This window comes from Colletotrichum higginsianum, chromosome 6 (assembly GCF_001672515.1).
Source record: "Colletotrichum higginsianum IMI 349063 chromosome 6, whole genome shotgun sequence".
Lineage (NCBI taxonomy): Eukaryota > Fungi > Ascomycota > Sordariomycetes > Glomerellales > Glomerellaceae > Colletotrichum > Colletotrichum higginsianum.
In genome coordinates, this window is record NC_030959.1 from 437,890 (window position 1) to 453,681 (window position 15,792).

At 55.7% G+C, this 15,792-nt stretch overlaps 5 protein-coding genes across 5 annotated transcripts; all 5 read right to left on the reverse strand.

Moving 5' to 3' along the window:
• Nucleotides 1-3,707: 3,707 nt before the first annotated feature.
• CH63R_08534 (uncharacterized protein) lies at nt 3,708-4,751 on the reverse strand (the record flags this gene model as incomplete). The annotated part of the gene is made up of 1 exon (XM_018303508.1): nt 3,708-4,751. The coding sequence occupies one exon, from the start codon at nt 4,749-4,751 to the stop codon at nt 3,708-3,710; it is 1,044 nt and encodes a 347-aa protein (XP_018155531.1).
• Nucleotides 4,752-4,876: 125 nt separating this feature from the next.
• On the reverse strand, nt 4,877-5,689 carry CH63R_08535 (uncharacterized protein; the record flags this gene model as incomplete). The annotated part of the gene is made up of 2 exons (XM_018303509.1): nt 4,877-5,179; nt 5,345-5,689. The coding sequence occupies 2 exons, from the start codon at nt 5,687-5,689 to the stop codon at nt 4,877-4,879; spliced, it is 648 nt and encodes a 215-aa protein (XP_018155532.1).
• A 505-nt stretch (nt 5,690-6,194) lies between these two features.
• CH63R_08536 (uncharacterized protein) lies at nt 6,195-7,037 on the reverse strand (the record flags this gene model as incomplete). Its single annotated transcript, XM_018303510.1, has 4 exons — nt 6,195-6,441; nt 6,485-6,642; nt 6,701-6,738; nt 6,788-7,037. The coding sequence occupies 4 exons, from the start codon at nt 7,035-7,037 to the stop codon at nt 6,195-6,197; spliced, it is 693 nt and encodes a 230-aa protein (XP_018155533.1).
• A 4,752-nt stretch (nt 7,038-11,789) lies between these two features.
• On the reverse strand, nt 11,790-12,134 carry CH63R_08537 (uncharacterized protein; the record flags this gene model as incomplete). The annotated part of the gene is made up of 2 exons (XM_018303511.1): nt 11,790-12,003; nt 12,046-12,134. The coding sequence occupies 2 exons, from the start codon at nt 12,132-12,134 to the stop codon at nt 11,790-11,792; spliced, it is 303 nt and encodes a 100-aa protein (XP_018155534.1).
• Nucleotides 12,135-13,224: 1,090 nt separating this feature from the next.
• Nucleotides 13,225-15,527, reverse strand: CH63R_08538 (Ank-repeat protein mbp1; the record flags this gene model as incomplete). The annotated part of the gene is made up of 2 exons (XM_018303512.1): nt 13,225-15,249; nt 15,477-15,527. The coding sequence occupies 2 exons, from the start codon at nt 15,525-15,527 to the stop codon at nt 13,225-13,227; spliced, it is 2,076 nt and encodes a 691-aa protein (XP_018155535.1).
• Between the last annotated feature and the right edge of the window lie 265 nt (nt 15,528-15,792).

The window sequence follows — 15,792 nt, forward strand, 5'->3', positions numbered from 1 at the left end:
TGGTCGGTCTGATGCGGATGGGTGTTCCTAAATTCGATGAAAGATTGTCAAAGTCTTGACTGGGACCTAGACGCCAGCTACACAGGCACTAACGCTGTATGCTTCGTGATTCTGCTTTCAACTCGACGTTGCTAATCGCAGACGGTTTAGTTCCAAGCTTGGCTGAGTCACCTGGTGCCAGGAAACGTGCAAGAAAGAGACAGGCTGAGTCTCACGGCGAATGATCGGCCTGCGGGAGCATGGGTTGCTCGATGGCTAACGCTGATGGACGCCATCTCTCCGTGGGCCCTATTCGGCGATGTCGTCTTCTTCACCGCTTCCCACGCCCGGACGCCGGCTCTTCTTCTCGACGGCACCAAGGACCACGGCTGCTTTTCTCTGAGCCCGCAGTGACGACGTTGTCCGAAGACCGGCAGGCCCGGGATCAAGCCCGGAGCTAGGCGATTCCAAGACTTCTGTCTTCTTTGCATTTGTTGCTGTGGGTGCTGTGTGCGAGCATGATGTGGCCTGCGAGACCCCCTATCCGGTCTATGGAAACGTGTCTGGCGTAGTATCAGCAACAAATACCCTGAAGTTTGGTTGTGAGAATGGCAGGGAAACATACACGCACTCCGGTGGTCCAATATGGTTCAGGTAGCCAGTCCTTTTCATCAAAGTGTCGCCGACATCAGAAAAGAATGCCGCATTACCGAATCGTCGGTATTCCCCCTTAGGCGGGAAGAATTCGCTGCGTTTCGAGGCAAACCCGGCCCTGCCACTTCGTACGTCCTCGACAGTGAATCCACAATGTTGATTATGGAAAACCCGCAACTCGGAAGAACCTCGTGTCGTTGAACGGGCAAGTTCGGGGAAAGTCACGTTGCAAAAAGATAGACGATCGGATAGACGTCGCCCTTTTCAACATTCACTTCGCCGAACAAACACGTCAACAGACCTTCGCTAAGACGTGTCGCAACGAAACGACCCCTCCCGCCAAACCTATACGGAAGCCATTTCATGCATGCCCAGCCTAGGCCATGTCGTAGGGCTGAGAGGGCTGCGATAAATGATGACTCGGCTTTCTGTTCCTTCGGGGCGCTAACTCTGCCTCGATGATTACCGCGCGCCCAATCAACTGTTGCGCCTGGTGACGGTTCGTATATCAAACCAATGGACAACCCCGGTGAAGGCTCTTGACGGCGGATCCTGCGGCTCTCTTGTCTCACGGCTACGACCCTACCTGACAAGCAGGAGTCCATCACGTCTCCTTTTCGCTCTGCAACCGACTCTCCCACGTGGCGAGCGTTCGCTCAAGCCTGATACTCGACCAAAGTCGGCCCGCCGCTTGGAAATATTTAACAAAGCCAGGTTCCCAGCCCAGAAGGGTAACATTCAGAGAGAGAAGCACTCGGCGTTGACTGGCGACGTCGGTTTCCGGAAGCCACTTGCTCGTACACAGGCTGGCGAAGGAGGAGAACGGGGAGGGGGGTCAGCGACGAGGCAGCTGACGTGGAAATGGCATCCACTACGATCCTTCCACTCGTGAGGGAACACCTCCGCCCTCTGGATCCCAAAAGGGATCCTTGCGCCGTAGGCTTCCGCGAATATGGGATGTTCCATGATCGTCACGCAATTGCAGATGGCCAACGTGTTCCGTCGATCGTCGAGTGACGGGGACGGTATTCACTCACACGCCCACCTCCGTCGCCCTCTTGCTTCCTTCACTTACTCATTCGTCTCCAGGCAGCCCACAGCGGGTTTGCTCGTCGAAAAGAATCCTACACGTCACCTCCACTACCTCTGTCAATTTGAGAGCAAGCGGGGCCCGCGTGTGAAGTGTTGTACAGCAGCCCGTTGTCTGTAGAAGATTGTCACGAAGGCTGCCCAACCCGCAGGGAAGAGCGACTAATCCATCTATGGCCTACGGAAGGGAGTTGGAGGAGGAGCGATGAGCCGTCAGGCAGAGCTACAGCATAGAACTGCGTAGCTGGTTGATTGATCGGCCACCGTCAACCCCAGAAGACGACGAGCGGTGTCAACACTCCCTTCCTCTTATACACGGCTCACTCTCGCCCTGACAGCATGGGAGGATGTGAATATACATCCATTAGCCTAAACGAGACCCGGCCTCCCAAGTAGGATGACCCCACCTTCCGCTCCGTCTTTGAGGCCCGGTGGTATTCATCTAGGGCTCTGAAATGTCTCGAGGATGACGTGAGACGGAGAAAGGGCCGGGATATGGCCCAGGGTATTAAAGCTTGGGGTGTGAGAGGAGGCCCGGCCAGCGTTGTCCAGGTACAAGCGCATCCCAGACGCGAACCAAGGTCACATGGGAGATTTCTTCTTGCGGGACTCGACGGTGGACCATCTAGTCGCTCTACCCTGGCTGGTTGGACTTCCGCGGCCGCCGCAACCGCAAGCGGAGGTCCATCGTCAGCCATCGTGAGCAGGAAGAAAGACTCTGTGTGGCTCTCTCGCTTCAGGTGCCCGGAGCGCGCGGCCCACGAAGAGAGACTGCCGCTTGTTACGGTTCCCCGGATGATCTGAGCATCCCAGACAGGAAAAACAGGCTTTGAAAAGTTGCTTAAATGACGGAAACTGCCCTCTTACCGCTGCTTTCAGGGGAACAGCCGTTCAAAACTGTGGACTCGAAGGCTCCTCGACCAGCAGATAACTCTCCGCGTAGAACGACACTCCGACATGAGTAGAATAGTCGGTGTAATTGCGCCGTCTCATTCAAGCTACAACTCCCCGGGTAAAACTCATAATAATCGGAATTACGCCAACAACTCTCCACAAGCCCAGAGGAGATGTCGTAGACCGCAGCCGACTCTCCTTAATGGGCTGTACCCGAGTAACTTCCTCGGCCAGTTCTCGAGCATCCAGTACCGAGGAGACAACCAAGACCCTCGGTCCACAGCGGATCAACTACGCCGTTGGGCATCGAACAAGACACCGCATTCTGAATAGGGACGTCGGGGGCCGTGGTGCCCGGGGGCGGGGCGCACTCTGCGCATCAGCGGTGCTCCCGAAGTGGCAGACGATTAAAGGAGTTCGAAGACGGTCAAAATCACAGGAAAGGTAGCTCGCATCACGCAGGCAACGGAGGGATTTAACTTGTCCCCAGGCTTTTCGAAGTTCTAGCAAAGTGCTTGGGTAACACATACGCTTCGTCTCGGTCCCTCGCCGTCATTCAGGGAGGAGAAGACACAATGCTCTTTCATCTTCCTTAACTCGTACAAGATAGAACCATCGCCCACGACACACACGCGTACGTACACAGACGTTCGCACCTTCCTAGTTTGTGAACTGTAAAACCAAAAACGGTGCCGTCATCGTCATGAAATCGTAAACATCATCAAGCGTGATAATTGTCGAGGAAGAGAGAAAGGAAAATAACACGATCCAGAAAAGCATTATCCCCCATTACAAGCATCCGGCCCTTCTCTCCAAAACTGAACAAAAAGAAAGCCTAAACAAGATCGAACAGACCCAACCCCCTATGCCGTGAGGCCTATGGGCGAATATACAAGGAAGGAAAAATGTTACTGAAACGAGGCAAGGTCGAAAACCCTCCCGTGTGAGATTGAAAGCCGGATCATTTTTGCCCTGCCCTGATGCTGATGACATCCTGCTTCCGTCTCCCTCTATGTCCCGAGAAATCGACCTGTCATGATGGGTGTAGACAAGTACTGATTAGACCGTGGTTCTTGTTCCACTACAGAGCCTTAGTACCGCTTCTCCTCTGGCAAAACGTTCTCGCCGTAGAAACCGCCATGGTGGCCATCGTCACAGGATGCTGCGCAAGCAAGGCAAACGCCGCCTCCGTACACCCTTGTGTGACGTTTCCACCCGACCCCAGCATCGTCAAGAATAGAGATGATCTCTCCTTGCACCAAAATCTCTTGATTTGTGGTCTCGTCGTAGCGGATCTCGCCGTAGATAGGGGGAGGGCCTGGCAATAGGGGCGACGTAGGTGGGAATGACGACGGAGAGAAGCTCATAACGACCTCGTCAAGAACAGGCCCTGTTGAATGAGCTGGCTCTCCAATGGGCAACGTCTTGGTGTAGGACCTCCTCCGAGGCGTCGGAGAGGATCGCATAACATGCGCCCTCTGTGTTGCTGTCGAGGTGCCTATCGACGTAGACGACATGTAGTCGGGGTTTGGCTGTTCGAAGAAGGACGCGTCAAGTTCTGAAACACCACTGGTGAAGCTCCTCCTCCGTTCGTCGTAGGCGAAGACGGAGGGTGATAGTTCCGGAGGTGTCAGGGGCGGCGGAGGCGGAGGTCCTGACAGGACAAATTCTTCGGAAGTCAGCCCTGGAACCTTTTCTAATTTGGGCATGCCGGACCGCGACGTCGCGTCGCTCCCCCTTTTCTTAGTTTCCCTCGAATCCGCATCGCCGGCCACGCAGTTGACTTGCGAATACGATTTTTCATTTGATCGAACCCTGGCGTCCTGGGTGCTATTGTTGACTTTACGTGACTTTTCTTCCATTGCCCAGCCTCCCTCCTGGACGAAAAGAGGATGCAGCCGTTGCTGGTTGATCAGATGGGAAATATCATCTACGACGAGGCTGTGTCGCTGAACGGCCTTGTCCTTCTTGCTCGTTGCGGAGACGAAAACACGGCATGCCACCAGACGGATTATGATCAGAATAGTGAGCAGGGTAAGCCCCGTGCAGAAATTCGAGAGGGAGACGTGGTGGTAAGACCGAGCAGCTGAGGGCGGCTCGCCCAAGCCCAGCTCAGGATGAGTGACAGCGGGCATCGCTGCTTAAATACTGGCCGGCTTATTTTGGCAAGTGATTAGGCTTGGAAGGTCGTAAAAAGGGTCTCCTCCGTCTGCCACCCTCACCAAGGAAGTAAAGGTACCTTAGTCGGTGGGCGGTGCAGTCAGTTGGCACGTCGTCTGGGGTATGCCTGTGTCTTGCGGCACGGCCAAGACCTAACGGTGGCTTGCGAGTAATGGAAAGGCGCTGCTGGACATAAGCGACTAGGGACTTGGGATGGTGGGCCTCGGCCGTCGCATCTGCTGTCGGTCGAGAGAGAAAGAAGCCGAGTGACAATCCGATTGAATGGTCGGGTGAGGCCGAAGGAGAGAAAAAAAGGGAGAGTGACGAGGAGTAGCGTATGTCTGTCTGTCTGTCTGTCTGTATGTCTGTCTGTCTGCATGATGGACGTGTAAGTGCTTGGCCCCTTTTTATGGTGCTATTTTCGAGTGGATGCCGCGCGCTAGGCCGGCGCGAGGCTCATTTTGCGGCGCCGTGAGCTCTGAGACCAGCCCATGGGCTGAAGTTGAACGGTTCCCACGCGTCGCTCGCAGCGACATCGTCCAATGATTGTACAAGACGGCAGACTTACAACAAGGCAGGCTCCAAAGTTCCCAAGGGTTTGCAAACTGGAGTGGGTTGAGGGCTCCTTTACGTCCTTGGCAGATGCAGGTCGCAACGGGGGATGAGACAACTTATGTGCAGTGCACACAATGCTTTGTCTATGGACGACGACAGCCCTTTTGTATTCGAAGGACGGCGGCCACAGGAACAAATGAGGATCGGGACGGGGGGCAGGCCTATTCGTAGGGGGCCTACAGTAGACGAAGCGCTGGCGGGGTGGAAGGATTATGATTGTGGACAAGGTGGGAGCGGGTAACGAGTAACATATATAGACACGATGTGCGATGCGCCCATGTCGCGGCAGACGAAGCATGGGGAGAGCTCGCAAACGTATCGCTAGATCTGGCTCGGCAAAAAAAAAAAAAAAAAAAAAGGAAGGAAAAGGAATGAGATAATGAGATGACTAGAAGAAGGAGTCGAGGCCGTAGGGAGGGTGTGCGGCACAAAGGAGGTGTGCGGTGAGGGAACAATCCAACATCCTTGGCTGGCGTGGAACGAAAAGTAACTCGGCCCAGAATCCCCGTTTTCAGAGAGCGCGCTGTCTTCATTCTCAGTCAGCCTCTTCTCTTTTGCTCCCTCCAGTCACACTAGTCAGGTCCTCGGACGCTCTGGGGCAGTCACGATGGCGACAACGCCTTTCTTGATTTTGCCGCAATGCGGTGCATGCAGTGGCGTGCATTTATCTGCTTGGAGTGGTCGCTCTCCCAGCTGGAGACGCCTCGAGCTCGAGCGGCGTTGCAGAAGCGGACGTGAATGGAGTGACCATGGGTGCGCCGAAAAGTGGAGAAGATACCCGGGCACAATGGACGCCATGATGCTTAGGAAATGCGGTCATCATGTATGTTGGTGATTAAATTTACATCCTTGGGTCGAGTAGGCGACGGAGTCTTGTTGGTCCTTGACTCGATTGGTATTGACTGGTCGAGGGAGGCGGTAATGTCAGCACCGAAGCTGGCAGCAATATGGTCGTGCTCGGGCGCGGCGGCTCTGATAAGGATGCGGATAGGCAGGAGGGCCTTGCTAATGGGACAGAGGATGGCAAGTTGCTGTTTTGCGGATTGTGAACTGAAGGCGGTGTAGTTCTGATGCAAGTGACCGCAGATTCCACAAGCAGACGCCAACCGAGGAACACTCCATAACCTCGGACTCTTGACTTTGTGCTGCGTTGTTGGCGGCTGCTGCTGCTTCTTCGGACGGGGAGCAACATTGGGGTCGACTTTGTTTGGAATCGATGCCGGGGGGAGGGGGGGCTAGCACAGCCGATCCCTGTCGTTCAGCCCAACATGATCCTCGTTCGAAGGACCCCATCCGTGGGCACCCGTACAGGGTAGACTAGGAAGACCGAGCTGGACTGGTCCCGGTCTTTGGTCAGGTCGTGTAAGTCGGTGACCACTAAGAGTCCCCAACTGACCCACTAAGAGCGATACGCTTCGCTGTGTCCTGGTACAACGAAGCCCGGCGCAAGCTTCCATAGCGATCTCACGTTGTGACTGGTAGCCACGGCACCGGAAGGCTTCCAGAGGCCGGCACAAACCAGCGCGTATCAGATCGAACGCAGGTCGCAAGCAATACAAAGTCGAGTCTCGCCATAAGATGGCGTACGTGTTCATAGTAAGTCCCACCTTCTTGGAGCCAGCCACCGGTCGGGGTATTGCTGACATATCCACATTGATGGATGGACTCAATCCACAATTTACAACGACGGCTCGGTGACATATGTTGCGGAACAGGTAGGTTTGTGGCCCCTCAGCCCTTCCATGGTGGCAGATGACCGGTCGGGAGCCAGGAAAAGTCGCAAACGCAAGCTTGCATGGCCCTTGCCGACGAGGTTTTGGAACCTTGGGAACTGGGAAATTTGTCGGCTAGCGTGGCGAGTGGAACGGGGGACCTGTTCAGCTGAGGTGAGCCCTACAGCTACGCCATCCGGAACCCTGCCCTGTCTAGCGGCAGCGATGGTGTGGAATACCTACAAGCTTGTTCCTCTTCTAGGCCTATTCCATCACTCGATTGGCTCCTCAGCCAGCCCTGTGGTGTCGATCGATGCGTCCCCCTCAAGAGTGAGTGATTGCCTAGGTAGGTCAAGCGACTATTGTAATGCAGATAGAGCTGGAGGTTGGCAATGCACAGGAAAGACGCCGCCGGAGTTGGGCTGGTTAGGATTTCTTGGCTTGGCTGTTTTGCGACTGTGTTGGTGATGGTAGGCCGATCAAATTTTAGGTACAACGAACCAGTACACGACAATGCATCTCGCCACAGACAGTGACAGCCGAAAACCGGCGTGCCGAAAGGATCGGGACAGAGAATCAGCGATAGGGACCTGAGCCTGCATGACTGGCGCGTGCATGGTAGCAAGTGAGCAATGGACGATGGCGGATGATGGAGCGACAGTAAGACGACCTGGACAAAGCGAGAACGGGTTCAGTCATGCTATGCTGTCAACACAGGCTTCTAGGCTCAACAAGGAGCAGCCGTAACGGGAAGCCCGAGCCTCGTCGGGCTGGACGAGTAGGGAGAAGGATGTATGTGAGGAAGCGAGTATGTCGAACGACCCCATTACCCATCATGCCCAATTGACTTGACAAGGCCAAGCCGAGAATGATTGTCGGTGTTGGTGGCCGTAGGATCGGAGACAATGCGAGGAGGAGCCAATGCGGACCTGAAATCGCGAAACGCCCAGCAGGTAGCAAGAATCCGCCTAGTGGGTATCAATTACTTCTGCCGAGCGTGCAGACAGTGTGTGAGTGAGTCGATCAGGAGGATGAAGGACGAGGCGAGACGAGACGGCATGCACTATATTGGCGCCTGGATGCAAGCAGGCTGGGTCCCAGAGGGGCGCAAAGGGAGAGTATCTTCAGAATGGCGCGAAGTGGAGGGCACAATGGAGTAGCAGACCAGAGTGGTGTGCGATAAAAGTTGCGACAAGCCGGCTGAACGTCGAGCCCGACAACATCATGGTCTGGTCAGAGTTTGGGTTGGCAAGATGCAAATCCGGCTCCTGTCTTTTGTCTTTCAGCTGTCCTCGAAGCCGCAAGGGCTTCTCATTCGCTCTTTCCTGTTTTAGACCTGGGTGGGTACCTCTTTAATGGTACCTACCTGGCAGTGGATGCAATGTTTCGGTGGGGTCATTCCTCCCCAAGCGCACAGCATGTCTCAAGGCCCGGGTAGGGACAGATACTATCTTGGAAGAAGGTTAAGCCACACTGTCAGTTCAATCCAATGCTATGAAGCAGTCCCCGCTAGCCTGTACCCAGAGTTGTTCTCATCACCAGTGGCTGATCCTTACAGTGTACTTTGTGCCCGTACCTTCCTTCGACATCGTCTGTGTTTGAAAAACACAAGGGGAAGGACCATGGAGGATGCCGCCAGGATACCTGCACGCGCATGCCAGGCGCAACTGCCCCTTTCGGAGGAGTCCTGGAAAGTGACTGGCTGCCTCGTCCAATCAATCGGGTCCGCCCCACATGAATCCGACACAGGAGTGTGTCTAATAAGGTAGGTCATGATGCCAGCTACCTGGATGCAAGATTGGTTAATAGGGTGGTTATGGGCTTGGAAGCCTCCATGATACCGAGTTTCTGAAGAAACCTTATGATGTGTTCAGTGTTGGGCATAACACTTATACTGTGGTTTTTTTTATACCGTGTTTTTCTTCATATTGTGTACCTGTGCGACCTTAAGAGGGACCGCCTTGGCAACGTACCTTAGTCTAATAAGGTAGGTAGGGTGATACCTACTTACTTGCTGCTTTCAGCGCTTCGTTTGACCACCATCTTGCGGCATCTCGCCCCTCATTGTCTGTATGTCTTGCAGGTTGGTCCTCGAAGAAGCGACTACCAGTGACCATATCCAACCAACGACATGTGTCATTTATCAACCTTGTATCCCGCCGATCAAACCCCTTTCCACATCGGCCGAGAGACGATGCGCATCCCTCCGTACCTCAGACGCGCGCCCGAGTTAGGTAGTTTGGTAGGCATTTTCAGTCGCAAGCCGCTGCTGCTTCTGACCACTGCACTTGCTCCCGCTTGTCAGGGCCATCCAGACCTTCTCTTCTCCCAGCCATCGTTCGTTCAATGAGATTCTCAATGGCCCTGACACCAAACCTCGACATGCTTGAGTTTAGCCCCCAATGCCAATCCCCGTGACGATCCGTTGCGGCCGCACGTAGCAGACACAGCCACCAACGGGTCGTCGTCATCGTCGTCGTCTAGGTACCGCATGGACTTCATTTCAGCGTCCCAGTGCGTCATCTCCAGTTCGTTGCCCAATGCAACGGTAACGAAACAGCCCCAGTCAGTCGCGATGCCTCCGACGCGTCTATTCCTGTGCCGACGTTGCCGTCCAACGCGAGAATGGCACGCTGTCCTTTCACCCTGGCGGGACGGATTAGCCCAAAATAAATCGAAATACGAGACCCCGGCGACGACGTGACGCTGTCAACCCACCAAATCCTGACGAGAGCTGCGTCTCAATCGATGGGTTTACAAGACAACTGTATTTGGAGATTCCCTCCCCTCTTCTCGGATCCAGATCCAGATCCAGATCCAGATTCGGATCAGACGCCCTCCGAAACGGGGCGCCGAGCCACGGAGCCGACGCGGCCTAGTCGCCCTCCGCGGAGCCCTATCCTCCAACCACAACGCTGTCGATCGACCTCCCCATTTATGCCAACGACTCTCACCTTGTCACTTCTCTTCCTCTCATGGATGCTGGCCCTGGCCAACCCTGTTTGTTGGGCGCCCGTTACGAGGTCGCCTTTGCAAGTTTCCATTGACGGGTTTACGAGGAAAGAAAGATGCCTTTCTCTTCTCGCCTCCTTACGAATCTCTTACAATTGCCGTCCCCTGGTTGGTTGGTCACTTGTCCTGGCCACCACTCGGGTCCTGAAAAGAGCCTGCAAGTCATTCCCAAGCAATGCCCGCTACGGCAGTCCGGCGACGGCAGCTTGACAGATTCTGCGCATCACTCGACGGTGCAGACGTTGTGTTGCATCCATGCCCATTCAGCTGACGTCTCACCCAATCGTTCCCCCCGCTGATCGTATCCGGAGAGCACGAATTGGGCCCAGGCGGCCGTTTTCTTTTCTTGGTCGCCGCCCACATCCCATCGGCGGCCCGGAAGAGAGCCTCCACTGTTCTGTCGCGAGGGTGTACTGGGATCAGAACAAGCGCTTGAGTTCGTTTTGTGGTGAAAACTCGACATCGCCACCGCCAAACTTCTCGTATTGCAGACGAGTCGTATAGCGCGCTCCTAACCAAATCGCCGAGACATGATCCAAGGCAATGAAAGCGTCTTACGACAGTATTTGCCCGTCGACTGTCAGCCAGGGGGAGCAAAAAAAAAGTACTGTGCCGTTTCTCGTTCGGACCAGCCCATGGGCATTCGGCCAAGTGCTTATGCTGTTGCCGTCTCGCTTCAACCACCTTGAGATGCAGCCAACCATCACCTCACCGTGCATGAAATCTGCAATGCATCCATCGAGATGTGTCACAAACTTGACCTTGACACGGCCAAAGCCCAACGGCAAGGGCACAATCTATTCGTACCTGGCGTCAGCGGACCGGACCATCTCGACGTCAGTCCTCGTGGTCGCAGTCACCACGGCCATTCACGCCGCGTCGCCAACAGCCTCCCCTGCTCTCCCCTTGCACATCTCGACCCCCAGACTCCATACCACCCAAACAATGCGAAGCCATTCAGGGGCCCTTCGTGCACCTCAGCCTTACGAAGATCCCCCGGTTCTTTGCCATGCACTCGCGTCAGCATGTTAATCGACCCCCTCATCTACTAGTTGCCCAAACCCTTGCACGTCCCCTGCTCATTGGATTTCCATTGGCTGACCACCCTCGAATGGCTTGCCAGACTGGCTACCTAGCATGTGGATGCAACATCGCCGTTTCGGTTTGCTTCGACTGCATGGGCAGGCTCCAAGTAATCGCCTCAAAAACTTGACCAGATAGCCTTTGCCTCGCCGTCCCCATGTCACCGCAAACTCGGCTGACCGCCCAGTCAAGAAAGGAAATGTATCCGCTGCTAACCATGGGAAGTCCTCTCTTCCTCTTCAACCGACAAAGGGAAGCCGGGTGCGCCACTGAGACTTCCATGTCGGGGGAAGATAGCACGAGTCAAAGGGCGATGCGCTTGCTCTGCCGTCGCCGCCCATTCGGCACTGTCTTCGCAGCTTGCACTCTTTGGGCATGACACCATTCTGATCACCACGGGAAAGGTTAACTGAATGTGGCAACCTGAGCACCATCCCACCGCCAGGGCCTCGCATTCGAAAGCGACAGGACCATACACGACACCTCTCAGCCTCAGCTATTGCTGCACGCTGGGATGCTTTGGTCTTCTGCTCTCGGCATGTTGCCGATGTTTGTTGCATCTCACACCCACTGATGAACCATGCCAAGATACTAAACCGCCAGTGTAACCATGGTGAGCATGATTCTTGGCGAAGAGACACCTCTCTTAGGAGGACCAAGGCTCGTTGGAACACCACATCCCGTCGAAATCTTGCCGGCTTGTCGGTCGTGAACGTGCTCCAGGGCCGGACTTCGGATCCTGCGGCTCTGTTCCGATGACGCCCGAGTTGAGTCAGCCCTGCCTCTCGACATAGCCCAAAATCCGCTCGCGATTCTAGTCAGAACAAGGTCAGTTGCCAAGACATACCACGCTGGCGTAAATTCATTCATAACTTCGGGCGCTTCGGGCGACACACGAGTGTCAGGAGGGGGGGCTTCCTGGCGGCGTCCAGGCATCGTTGTTGCGATGACAGTCGATGATGGCTAAGCTGACACCTCTCCCACACCATCTCCCCTCTCGTCTCGTCCCTCGAACCGGACTGCCGTCGCATCGCCGAAAGAGGTGATATGTCTCCTAAAATCTCATGGTTTGCACGCGACGCCGTGGGTCATGAGATCCTGCTCCCTCCGGACCCCCAGACTCTAGATGGGGCGAGAGGAGGCGTTGTGATTGCCCCGCGCTGGCTGCCAGGATGCCATGTCAGCCAGCCTCACGAGAAATCTCTTCTTTGCCGAACGGCCAGGCTGACGCGGTTGGGACTGGCAACGAGCCCGATCGAGTCCAACGATGACGGCCTCATCCTTGTCTTGTGTTGCTGTCGTCCCGCCATCAGTTGACTTTGAGGGAGCGGCCGGGTACTCTTTCCGCTCTCCGCCGCTAAGGCAGGCAAACAGGCAGGCAGGCAGCATCAGCATCTGCATCACCGGGGAAACAGTCGTCTGTAGTGTGACGAGCAGTCATTGTTTAGTCATGTCCAGTCTTGCGTGAGAAACCTCGTTATGATTGCATGGCACGTCCTCTTTCGAGCCACGCTAGAATATTACACAAGACCTAGGTCTAGGTGACCGGGCATACGTTTGTGTGCGCTTGCGCGTGGGCGTATCGCGCGATGGCCTCGCGCCCATGTGTCCATCAGCCATTCCAACAGCTTCGCTTCTCAACAGTCCCCCACCCCCCCCCCCCCCCTTGGCTCGCCAACCCTCCAAACGCCCGTGGAAAATGGATAAAAAGTTGTTCAAAGCAAAAAAAGCCTGCTTTGCCTGCCCAATCGTGCCCTGCCTGAGCCTAAAAATAAAATAAAAAAAGAGAGAAAAAAAACCATCAAAAAGTCGACAGATCCTGAACCCCTCTATGAAGACACACCCTTTTTCGTACCAAGTCGAAGACTTACCCGAACAACCGCCTCGTAGATTGGACGAGGCGAGGGGTGCGTCGAGCTTCTTCCTACGTCTTACATCCAATTGCTGATTGCCCAAGATACGCAGCGATGTGCTTGCCCTTGCCCACTCGTCTTGGCGCCATCCTTGTCGGTTCAACGACCAGTGTCTAGATGCCGATACCGATGCCGATGCCGCTCATCCCGACGTCCATGGGCTCAAGACCAGAGCTATCGCCCGGCAGATCACGGTCCTCCTCCATCATTTCGATGAGGTTGTCCAGGTTCTCGTCCAGATTCTCAGCGTCGGCCGGGGGCAGGCACTTGCGCAGCAAACGGCGGTACTTGTCAATGTTCTCGCCCGTGCCGACCATACTGAGGGCCTCGACGTAGTCGGACTCGGACTGCCGCTGTTCCGACACCATCGTTTGCAGCTGCTTCGCCAGAGCCAGGCGGTCCTCGTAAGAGGCTTCGTCGACGTCACCGTTGAGCTTGCTAATCTCCTGGTCGACGGCCTGCTGCACGTGCAGACGGTTCTGGTGGGTGATGAGGGACATGACCTGGTGCTTGGCGCGGTTGGCCTCGCTCATGATCTGCGCCGCGCCCTCGTCTGGCTCGAGTTGCGCTTCGAGCTCGGCGATCTGCTGCCGCACGGCGGCGAGCTCGGCTTGCGTGTTGGAGAGGATGCGGCGGGCCTCCTTTTCTGCATTGTCCTTTTCGCGGAGCTCCTCGTCGTAGCTCCCCGCGAGGTCCTGAAACTTCTCCATAATGAGCGGCGTGATGCGCGCGTGCACCGTGTTTGCGGCCTCCGAGTTGAATGACGAGAGGGCGAGGTTCTTGCTGCTGATGTTTCTCTCAGGCATGGCGTCGCGGAAAGAGACGTGGCGCTGGGAGTCGGGCGCAAAAGGTGACGATGAGCGTTGAGGGCCGCGCTCCTTCTTTGTGGCGTTGAGCTGAGCAATGAGATCCTCCGCTCGCACACCCTCATTGTTGGGGATGTTAGTCGACGCTTGACGGCCAAGAAGCGCCCTGATGCATTTCCGTGCGTTCCGTTGCGCGGCAAGGTGGAGGGCGGTGTTGCCTTGCTCGTCTTGGGCGTCGATAAGCTGCTGGACGTAGGCCGGATCGTGTGTTTCTTGCAGCTTGTTCAGGATGTTGTCCAGGTAATATCTCGAACACGAATGGCTGACCACTCTCCCGTTTTTCATCACTGCCGCATGGTGGATAACTGTGCCACCAGACGCGTCCCGGGCATCGACGGTGTCGAAGAGCTCTTTCATAACCTGGGGAAAGGTTTGCTTCTCGTAACAGTTGGTGAAATGCACCGCTCGCATCAAGGGAGTCTCCCCCCTCACGTTTTGCACGTTCAAGCCAGCGCCGAAGCGACGCAGCTGCTTGATGACTTCCACGTCGCCCATGGCGGATGCCCAGTGAAGCGCTGTGTGCTCTTCCGAGTCGATGATCCAATTTGGCTGGAAATTGGGTGGAGGTTCGGGGCGATATGCTGGCTTCTCATTCCTAGAGAGAAGGAAGTAATCGAGGAGCTCATCCCCATACACAGAGTGCTGCTGCTGCGTCAGGTCATGAATCGCCTCTTCTCTCTTCCTCTTTCTGTGGCCGGTGGAGTGGTGGGACATGTCGAAACGGTCGTCTTCGCCCATGTACGAGGCGGACGCAACGGTGAGGTTATCTGGGGTATCATCGTCGTTCATGACCGAGTCGCCGACATCGTACTCTTCTGGAGGCGGCGGCACGCCTTGCATCGAGTTAGCAGAGGGCTGTGACGGTGGTGGTAGTTGCTGCTGCTGCTGTTGTTGGATGTTCGTACCGGGCCATTTGGGCACTGCGGGTTTCTTAGGTGCCTTGGGTTTGCTTGTGTGCCGGGGGGCTGGCGGCGGGCTCTGGTCGCCTGGGGTGTATTCAAAGATGAGGCGCAGGCGGTCGTAGATGTTGTTCCGCTGGGCGAGGGCGACACCCTTGTCGAGGGGGATCCATGTGCCCTGGTACTTCCCATAACCGCCCTGAATCTTCTCATGCTTCTCCTTTTGTACTTCGCGCTCGAGAATGCGTGTTCGGGCGGGCTTGTCGAAGCCGGCGGCCTTCAGGATGTGTGTTGCGTTGATCCAGTCATCTTGCCGACGTCGCATGACATGTTCCTTGAGGTCATCTCCGAATTGGAACTCGTAGACGGGAATCTAGACGAATGCCAGGTCAGCGAATGTGATGCCAGTTGATAGTAAGTAGCAAGTCAATATGTCACTGGACACACTCGAATTCGGCACTGGCACTGAGACCATATACCCCCTTTCATGGCCGCGCGAGTTTAAGCGCCGAGTGTGGCCAAGCGCTTCGAACAACAGTATCGCAACCCTCTCGGGCCCGTGTGATGATTTTGTTTGGAATTGGGGAAGCGTAGGCTTACACCACTGTAGGTGGCACTGTAGATGCCAGGTTGCGCATTGCCCTTGACCATCGTCGCCAGCTTGGAGCAAGGGACAGGCCCTGCCGACTCCTCGGAAACCGGTCAGGGGACACAGTGGGAAATCCGGTTCAGTCGTCGGCGGCGTGGAGAATCGACGAGAACGCTGTCGATTGACGAAGTCGTGCGGCGTTTCGCTCCGGGGGCAGGGCGAGTTGGCGGATAGGAGGGTCGTCGGTGAGGCTTGTCGTTGCGGAGCGGCTTCACGGAAGATTTCACCAGCTTGAGTGGATGCACTTCGGGGGATGGAAGTGGCACG